We start from the raw sequence: 10618 nt of genomic DNA, 5'->3' as shown, positions 1-10618 counted from the left end.
GAAGAGTGCTGAAGATCGACGTTTTCTGTGTTCCACCTTCCCACACAGCCATTAAAGGTAGATGACATTGCCTGGTGAATGGACGAGTAGGAAGGGAAATACTATACAGCTGAGAAACAGTAACATTCTGGGAATCCCCGTGCATGGACTTTAGAAGAATATACCTAAGAAATTTCAATAAACTATCCTAAAATAAATTTTTTAAGAAATCCTGGCCAGGTGGTGGTAGTGCACGACTTTAATCCCAGCATTCGGGAGGCACAGGCAAGTGGATCTCTGACTTCTAGAAACCCTGTCTTAGATAACAGGTTTTCAATTGTGAACCCTATCCTCAGTATTTCAGATTATCATTTTAGAGATAATTTCTATAAGTAATATTTATAATGCACTGTTCTTGTATTTAGAAGGAAGCCAAACATCCCGTCTTCAAGAGATTACACTGTAGGAAAAGGAAGTTAAGATGATGACTAGTCAACTTTTCCCAGTAAATATCTTTCCTTCCCACAGATCTCAGGAGTTGTTTCTCTCCACTCATGCTCAGCTTACAGCATTTTTTATCATTCTGACTTCTGAAAACTAACTTTGAATAAGTGTCTAGTCTGCTACAATTTCTCTTTCTCTCTTTTTTTCGAGACAGGGTTTCTCTCTGTAGCCTTGGCTATCCTGGAACTCACTCTGTAGATAGACCAGGCTGGCCTCAAATCATAGAGATCTGCCTGCCTCTGTCTCCAGAGAGCTAGGATTAAAGGCATGCACCCAGCAACCGGCAAGAAAGGTTAATTTTTACACTCAAAAGAACCTTCTATATTTAATCAACATGGTCAGGACTTAAATACATACTTTCTTAATTCCAAGGGAAAAGTGAAATAACTCAGGTGTTCTTAAATCTAAAAAAAAATAAATGGCCAGCCCAAGATCAGATTTTAATATAGTTGATATTATCCTTTTAGCCAATTAATTTGGTCCAATATGACTACTATTGTTGTCTACCTCCAATATAACTTGTCTTCTAACTGTAAAGAGTATTTTCACATAGTTTTGTTTGAAAACTACCTGCCAATAATACTGTGTTCTCTTCAAAAGAAGTTAACACATTAGGGTTTCAAAGGCTTGTGTCTTTTATTTATACACTAAAAAAATTCTGCATGAAGAATAAGTCTTAATTATATTAGCTTATATTTGATGTTTAATAAGAAAATCAATGCTGGGCAGTGGTGGTGCACGCCTTTAATTCCAGCACTTGGGAGGCAGAGGCAGGTGGATCTCTGTGAGTTCAAGGCCAGTCTGGTCTACAGAATGAGTTCCAGGACAGGCTCCAAAGTGACACGGAGAAAAAAAAAAAAAAAAAGAAAGAAAGAAAATCAACATGTCCATTAATATCTAAAAGAAAATTGTCACTACACACACACACACTCACTCACTCACTCACTCACTCTTCCATGTTTAGAATAGTGTCCTTTTATTTCAAGTCACAGCATATACAAATCTTATATCCAAAATCCTGAATCCCGATACTTTTTTCCTGGAGTTGGGGGGGGAGTTTTAAAATTGGGATTGGAGAGATGGCTCAGTAGTGAAGAGCACTTGCTGCTCTTTTAGGGGACCCAGATTTCTAGTATCGACATGGTGGCTCACAACCATCCATAACACCAGTTCCAGGAAATCTGGTGCTTTCAGGTCTTGTACAGGCACAGGAATACAATAGATACACATATATACATGCAGACAAAATATTCATACATAGAAAAAAAACTTAATTTTTTTTCTAACATTTCTTTATACATGTTTCTGGGAAAGCTATCTTGACTTGTTGTTACTGAACTCAGGTTCGTTTCAATTATAAGGTTGGGGTAAAAGCTCCATTTACGTCTACCTGAGTGTCAAAGGTTTCAGGTCTTTCTGCTTCAAAATCTGCCCATACATCTCCATCAGCAGAGGAGAATTACTGAAAATTAAGCATGTCTGAACTCCATGGGAGTTCCATGGAACTGACTGAAGTGATGGCTGATCTAAGAACCAATGTCAAGCTCTCCAGACTGTTAATCAGTCATCTGGAAACTGGAATCTCAAATCAGGAGCTTGAAACTATTAACTACAGAAAACAACTTTCCCACAGTAGCTATAATTTACCTGCAGCCAAGGATGATCTGTCAACATTTTCTCTCACCTAAAAGTTACAGAAGATCATACAAAATGTGTGTTCTGGTTGCTTTGTCATACCTGCTTTTTTAGGAGCAAAGGTAACAGGGACCTGAGATTACTGGATAAAAAGCAGTGTTGTATAAATGTGACCCTTAAAATAAAATACAAACTTTGTTAAACAGCTCAAGAAACAACCTTCCATTTGTGCTATACTTGGAGGGTGGGAGTGGGGTTGAGGGAGTCTTCCATCAGACCTCAGGAGCACCTGATGGAAATCAGCCTCTCTGAGAAGAATGCAACAGCGTGATGTGTGACAATAGCAACTTTGACTCAAGAATGAAAACATGCCATCTGTTCTCAGTGCATTTAGATAGTTCAGGTAGTTTCCTATGCCAAGTAAAACAACTAATATTAATAATTAGCCAGTCCCTCAAATGTCACCAGGGAATAGGAAGGAGTGCTCCAGAGCCCCATGTTGCTAACACACTAAGAGCAAAGTCTTCATAATGCTGAATGTAAACAATACATCTTCAGCTTTTGCTCTCAGTTCTGTGATGAGTCTTGCCTACTACACTGTCATTTCAGGAATTTAGATTTTTTTCCCTAGTGTTTGATTCTGGTGATTAAAGCTGACTACTAAATGCCAGTATTACATAAATTTGTTCTGTTTAACTTCAGATGAAGCTTTTTTCCTGCCATATCTTTAATACCTTACATAATATGTTTATCAGCAGGAAGTAAAAAACAAAACAAACAAACAAACAAAAATGCTGTTTGATTCTGTTTTTTGAAAAGATTGAAAAAAAAAATATGGGATAGGAGTCACACAGACACAAAAAAGATGGATAAATAAAAAAATAACTATGTTTGCCCAGGCAGAGGCAGGTAGGCAGATCTCTGAGTTTACAAAGTGAGTTCCAGGACGGCCAGGGCTACACAGAGAAACCCTATCTTAAAATAACAGGGGAAAAAAAAAAGGGGGGGGGGAGGGAGAGAAAAAACCAAAAACCAAAAACCAAAAACCAACCAACCAGACAAACAAAAGAACCACGTTCATTTACAGATTTCTTGAGAATGTCTTACCAAGTTGATCAGGCTGGCCTCAAACTCAGAGATCTGCTTTCCTCTGCCTCCTAAGTCATTTACAGATTTATTAGGAGAGGTTTTTAATGGGATATTTTAAAAAGCACAAATATTATAAAAGTCAGCCAGGCATTGGTGGCGCATGCCTTTAATTCCAGCACTCGGGAAGCCAAGGCAAGCAGATCGCTAGGAGTTTGACAGAGCTAGTGCCAGGATCAGCCAGGGCTACACAGAGAAACCCTGTCTCGAAAAACCAAAAACAACAAAGAAAAAAACCTTAAAAGTCAACAGTTCCAACTTTCATGTTTATCATACCCTCCCCTTCCACTCTGTACACATAAATGTGAACACACACAAGATTCTCCAGAAAGTACCTCCCCAGAAATTATTTAATAAATCATAAAAATCACACATTTGAGCAGCTGAAAGAATTATAGCATGGAAAATCCCAAAAGTCCTGCTTTTAGCAGCTGAGAGGTAGAGGGTGTTTTACAAAGTCCCATAAACAACTCTTCTTTGAGGGAGTATGTCAGTAAGTTAAAAATATTTCTATAACTTGATTGAGTATAAACAACATCCAAATGAAAGTAAATCTCTTTACCAGTAGGCATTCAATTAATTTACAAACCTTTCCCTGTAAGGACAAAAACTTTATACTGGTTTAACAATACTGAAAAAAGTTATGATACAAATATTTGTAATAAACAACACAGTCCCTATTTTCTACACACTAAATAATTTACTTGCTTTTTAAAATTATCTATTTTCATAGAGATTATTAAAATACAGTATCATGGGTTTAATTGAAGTATAAGCCAACAACTTGAGAAAATGGAATTTAAAACTCTTATAGAAAGCTAATCTGACTTTTAAAAAGCAATGGAGGTAAAGATCAAGATCAGACTGCACATCATGAAGTCAATAAAAGTAGGATTGACTTTGCATCAACCCTACACAAGCAAAATGCTATCTCCAGTTGATCACTGATCAAAAAAATCACAAGTCCAAATGAGAAAAATTGAGAATTACAATCTGTAGAATGATCGAAACAGCAAGAGAATTCTTTAACTGCTGAGTAAACACTAGCAGCCCGTACCACCTCAGCCTCCCTTGTACTTGTCAGGTCCCAGGGTTGTGCAGCTGAGAATCTGAGGGACTGCTCTGCCTTCTTTATCACCGTTCCATTCACATTCACTGTCCTTTCTCTACCTGAGGTGGAGCTGCAGGTTTGCCATTAAGAGCCATCTGGAAAGTGGCTGCCTGTCCTGCAGGGGGCAAAGGGGCAGTCTTCAACTTCTTTGAAGTAGTTTTGGGTGGGTGCTCCTCCTCCTCTTCATCAGAATCCTGAAGGCCGTATTTAGAAAAATGGGAGACCTAAGAAGAAACCCAGCAAAGTTAATTTTTAACAGTGCTCTCTTCCATAATATCTACCTTTGAAAAAAGACAAAAGGAGAGGTATTAAAACAGTTAAAGCAGGCGCTGGAGAGAGAGCTCAGCAATTCGAAAGTACTAGTTGGTCTTCCAGAGGACCCACATGTGAGCTCCTAAGTGTCTGTAAAACTCTAGCTCCAGGGGACCCAATACCCTGCTCTGCTTCCAAAGGCACAACACATAGAAATAAAAAAATACAAATAAATTTTAAATAATTAAAGTAAAGCAAAATGTTAATTAGTGTGTTACTTTTCTATGATTACGATGAACCAGGTGTAGTGGTGTGCACCTTTAATCCTAGCACTTCGGAGGCAGAGGCAAGTCGATCTACTTGAGGTTTGAGGCCAGCCTGGTCTACAAAGCCAATTCCAGGACTGCCAGGGCTACACAGAAAAACCCTGACTTGAAAAACCAAAACCAAAAAAACCCCAAACAAAACAATAAGATTAAAATGTAATTATCCATGGTTCCTGACATTTACTACTTAATTGTTCTCTACCTACACAAGGGCTTTCAACCAGCTAAATCATCCAACCAGCCTACAAGAAGAAACTACTGGGTAAGATTATCTAAAACAAGTAACAGCCAACCTCTCCACTTTCAAAAGTGTTTAGAAGTAAAAATGACAAGGTTGGTGAGATGGATGGATGGCTCAGAAGGTAAAGGTACCTATTGCCAAGTCTTACAATCTGATTTTGATCCCCAGGACCCCGGTACAGAGAATAGACTCCCAAAGGTTGTCTACTGACATGGGCTTGTACACTGTGACATTTTCTGTAACCCCCGCCTCCCACCACACACACAAGAATTGTTGCATTTATCAGAGCTAAGGAGACGGCTCAGTTGGTAAAGTGTTTACCATGTAATCATGAGTACCTGAGTCCAGCAGATCCTCCCCCTACCCCAACAAAAAGAAGCTAGGCATAGCCATCATAACTACAACCCTAGCACTGCAGAGGCAGAGGCACTTGGGCCTTGGTGCTGGCCAGCCAGGCTTCCAGGATTAGAGAGCTTCAGGTTCAGTTGTTACTTCAGGTTCTGTTTACTATTTCAAATAAAAAGATGAATTGGGTGTAGTGGCGTATGCCTTTAATCCTAGTGTTTAGATAGAAGCAGACAGATCTCTGTGAGTTCAAGGACAGTGCCTACAAACACAGCTGCAGGTCAGCCAGGGCTACACAGTGAAACTCTGTCTCACAAAAATAAAAAATGGTAAGGTAAAGAGCAACAGAGGAAGACACCTGACATTAATACATACACTCACAAAGTTTTTTTGAAGACTTACTTTACAAAGAGACAAAGATTTCTTATGAATTCATTTCAAAGATTTCTTATGAATTCATTTCATGAGGCCAAAAGTTGGAACTGGACTAAGTAACTATACCTTAAACACCCAAGAACCAGTTTCAGGTCGGTACTCCTTGAATTGGGCTCCCTGCTTCCTTGAGACTGCTTCCAATCTCCCCTCATAGTTGATATCAGCAAGTCGATCTGGGCTCTTTATTAAACATCGGGATGTTTTATCTGTTGGCCAAACTCCATCCAATGTAACTTCAGCCTTTCTGTGAAGTATAAACAGGCAAAATAGAAATGATTTATACTTACAAATGGAAATGTAACCACTATGGAAGCCTGATGCTTTCCTTAAAAGACTAATAATAGAACTACAATGAATGTGACCCAGTTATACCACTCCTGGTCATATAAATACTTGAAGAACCCTAGGCATACAATAGCCAAGATGTGGTACCAGCCTAGATATCTATCATTGATGAATGGATAAAAGAAATGATATATACACAAACCAGAAGAAGTGGTATATACACAAACCAGATGTTTTTCCCCTCAGATAAAGAAAAAAACATAGTGAGACCCACTATGAGATCCAACTAACACCACTATAAATAGCAAAGGTAGGTCTGAGACTGGGTATCGAGGTTCCTGCCTTCAAGTCCAGCACTCAGGAGAGAGAAGCAGAGGGCAGTCAGGTCTACAAAGGAAGTTCCAGGCCAGCCTGGGTTATAGAGTAGTTCCTTGTAATTACCATTCTACTTTGTTTTTATTTATCTTCTTGTGACTGTTTATTTTACTTAGTATAATATTAAGGTTCATCCATACTAAATGTGTCAGAATTTCCTCCCTTTTGCTATTTCTGTTTTTAGAAAAAGGTTCTTGTTATATACCCCCCCCCCCCCAACACACACACAGGGTTTCTAAGTGTAGCATTGGCTACCCTGGAATTCAGAGATTTGCCTGTCTCTGTCCCGAGTCCTGAGATTAAAAGAAAAAGGTTCTTGTTATAGCCCCAGATAGACTGCAAATCCCAAGCTGGCCTCAGAAACTTTCTGATTCCAAATTACCTCCTTTCTTTTTTTTTTTTTTTTTGGTTTTTCGAGACAGGGTTTCTCTGTGTAGCTTTGCGCCTTTCCTGGAACTCGCTTTGGAGACCAGGCTGACCTCGAACTCACAGAGATCCGCCTGGCTCTGCCTCCCGAGTGCTGGGACTAAAGGCGTGCGTGGCCACCACCGCCCGGCCACCTCCTTTCTTTATAAGGCTGAATAATAATTCCTTGTACGTACATGCCACACTTTATTGATTCATCCATTAACGTTCTTAGTCAAAAATTAAACGCAACCTATGAATCATGAACACACGTAAAATATTTCATGATCCTACTGTCAATCTTTTTCTAAAAAAGATTATTTTGTTTTGCCTTCACCTCCTACTCCCAATCCACATTATTGTCAATTCTTTGGGAAACACAACTCTGTACTGGGGTTCTGCAAATGTGAATTCAATCAACCAATAATCTATTAATTCAGAAGAAGATGGGTGTAGTAGCACACAACTATAATTACAGCACTCTGGAGGCTAAAGCAGGACTACCACGAATCGAGGCCAGGCTGGGGTACATTTTGAATTCAAGACTATACAGGGCTCTAGTGTGAGACCTTGTCTAACCCCCACCTCACCCCACCCCAAACAATATATGGCAATAAAATGCCTAAGACAAAGCAAAGGTTAAAATCTCATAATAAAATAGTTCAGTGAATGCCGGGCGGTGGTGGGGCACGCCTTTAGTCCCAGCACTCCGGAGGCAGAGCCAGGAGGATCTCTGTGAGTTCGAGGCCAGCCTGGTCTACAGAGCGAGATCCAGGACAGGCACCAAAACTACAAGGAGAAACCCTGTCTCGAAACCCCGCCTCCCCGCCTCCCCCCCCCAAACCCCAAAAAAGTTAAGTGAACAAGAGGAAATACAGAAAACAAACAAACACTTTTGGGGTTGGTGCTCACTGGCAAATTGACTGCCCTGGTTTAATCCCTAGCTCTGAAAAGCAAAATTAAACCAAATCAAAAGAAAATTTCCAGTGTTGAAAGTTCCTGAAGCAGCACCTGGACATTACTGTTAGGGAAAAGGTATGAGTTCTAAAGTCACAGTATATCATTACCACGTATACATTCAAATAAAAGTAAAGAAACAATTATACTTTATAGCAAGTTTATAGAAAAAAAAACCAATAGTTTGCTATTTTCAATATGTAAATAAATTCATACCTATTTAGCCCTTCACCCACAGGTGGCTTTTGGTTATCATCTACATAGACAATAACTTCTTTCCTTCGGATATGCACAATATCATCCAAATTTAGATTTGTCAAATTCACATCTCCTTCGAAATAGATAGAGCCATACCCTAAAATTCAGAGCAAATAGTTAAAAAGACCTTATATAAAAGGAGCAAACCTTTTAATCTGTAGTGATTAGCAAGAAGAATACGCATCCTGTAATATCAGTATTTTAAACCTTCCAGAAATTCATCAAGTGGCTTCCTACCTCCTAAATATGGCAAGAATGGGGAAAGAGGAATGACATTACATTGTTATCAGATGTACACCTCCACTTTACATTTTTGCTAGCCTCAAATCTTCCCAAGTATCTGCAGTGTTGCTCTATGAACAACTTGGTTCCTAGTCTGCTAGGTAAATTAAAAGCCTTGAGCCCTTTTAAAATACAGTATCACAAAGTAAATTTGTTCAAAGAAAATTATCTGTAACAATTAATAGTATGAAACTGAACCAAAGTATTAAAATTAATATACCTTAGAAGTTTTTCTGTTTTGAGCTGAGGACTGAACCCAGGGTCTAGCAAGCGCTCTACCACCAAGCTAAATCCTCAACTCCAACCTTAAAGTTTTTTTAATTCTGAAGAATAATGAAACAAATAATTATAAGACTCAAACAGGTATGTCTAAGCCCCCAAATGTTACACAGTTCTAGTTTTCTTTGTTCTGTTACTTGTCAATGTTTCTAATCTTCAAAGTCAAGGAGGAACTAAATATAGGAAAAAACAGACCCTAAAATCAAGTGCTGCCCTTAATTACAAAAGCAAGATGTAATCTCTGAATTACATACTCACTCCTAAACTCACACCTACCTTTACGACCAATGGTGAAGTCAGAAACAATGCATTCTCCCTTTTCATTGGTAATTTTAGCAAGGTCATCCATAGATGGAATTGTATAGTAACCAACTTTTGTGAGAACAATGCCTGTGACCAAAAGTCAGAAAATATTGTTGATTATCCTGGGTAGAACAGTTCTTAGTAATATTCATTTTACTTTCATATAAAAAGTGTTTCTATCGCCTGGCAATGTTAGTACACACCTTTAATCCCAAAACTCAGGAGGCAGAGGCAGGTGGATCTTCAAGTAAAATCAACCTGTTCTACACAGAGAAACTCTGTCTCCAAAACAAAAAAACAAACACAAAAAACAAAAACAAAATAAAGCAAAAAAAAATTCTATGAAACAAGTTTGGGTTTTTGTTTTGATTTTTCTTGAGACCTGGTCTCATGCATCACAGTCTGGCCTTCAAGTTACGATGAAGCTGAGACCCTGAGTCTCTGAGCCTCCTGTCTCCACCTACTGAGTGCTGAATTTAGGACGCAGACACAGAAGGATAACTGAAAGTTCTGAGAAAGCATGAGCAAAACTCCTACTCCATCCCCACCATAAAAGAAAAACAAGCCGGGCAGTGATGGTGCACGCCTTTAGTCCCAGCACTCGGGAGGCAGAGCCAGGCGATCTCTGTGAGTTTGAGGTCAGCCTGGTCTACAGAGCAAGATCCAGCACAGGCACCAAAACTACAGAGAAACCCTGTCTCGAAAACCACCACCACCACCCCCAAAAAAAAGAAAAACAAAAACATTTAAAATGTAATGAAGTCTACTTAACTTTGCTTAACCTAAAATTTATAGATTTTATTTACTATAGAGCCCTCTTTTTAATGGGTACATACTACAATATGGTAGGTAGTCGACAGACCACACTACACTTGAATTTAAAGTTAAGTAGACAGGATATAAAAAGTGAGCTCTTGGGCTGGAGAGATAGCTTAGGGGTTAGGAGTGCTGACTATTCTTCCAGAGTACCTGAGTTCCATTCCCAGCACCCACGTGGCAGCTCACACCTGTCTGAAACTCCAGTTTCAGGGGACCCAACACCCATGGCAAAACCACAAATGCACATAAAAATAAAAAAATAAAATATATTAAAAAAAAAGTGAGCTCCTCTGACTACATCATTAATTATAAAGTAAACTATTTCAAAGGTATAAAAGGTGTGAATCTGACCTGCTGGATGTATATGGTAAGCGTTATTTTCTATTTCCTCGCGGTCATCTTGCAATGACTCATCATGGAAAGACGTTTCTTCACTGCTTCCTTCGAGTCCATTGCGCAAAGCAGCACGCATGTTCAAAGCAACAATGGTATCTTCCACACTGCTGCTGCTGTTATTTTTGTTTCCAGCACTCTCTGGGGTTTGAGGGATGGGTTTGGCAATAGGGTTAGTGTAAAAACGTGATACAAAAGAGTCATCATCTCCATCCTGCTGATGGTTCTCATCAACAGGTTTGCTCAGGAAGCTAAATCTGAAAAGAGAGAAAAAAATAATAATACCTT

At 39.1% G+C, this 10618-nt stretch overlaps 1 protein-coding gene across 12 annotated transcripts in view; it reads right to left on the bottom strand.

Annotated features, from left to right (window-relative positions):
• The window catches only part of Nup98 (nucleoporin 98 and 96 precursor), a 99973-nt gene that overhangs the window by 24787 nt on the left and 64568 nt on the right, over positions 1-10618 (bottom strand). For all 12 annotated transcript variants that reach the window (XM_059269687.1, XM_059269678.1, XM_059269662.1 and 9 more), the window contains 5 exons: positions 10289-10587; positions 9092-9205; positions 8213-8351; positions 6041-6218; positions 4435-4599 (listed from right to left, as the gene is read on the bottom strand). In XM_059269687.1, coding sequence (XP_059125670.1) covers positions 4435-4599; positions 6041-6218; positions 8213-8351; positions 9092-9205; positions 10289-10587 — 895 coding nt within the window. The remainder of the gene's footprint in view (positions 1-4434; positions 4600-6040; positions 6219-8212; positions 8352-9091; positions 9206-10288; positions 10588-10618) is intronic.

This window comes from Peromyscus eremicus, chromosome 1 (assembly GCF_949786415.1).
Source record: "Peromyscus eremicus chromosome 1, PerEre_H2_v1, whole genome shotgun sequence".
Taxonomy (NCBI): Eukaryota; Metazoa; Chordata; class Mammalia; order Rodentia; family Cricetidae; genus Peromyscus; species Peromyscus eremicus.
The sequence above is the reverse complement of the archived record's forward strand: the minus strand, read 5'-3'. Positions and strand labels throughout refer to the sequence as shown.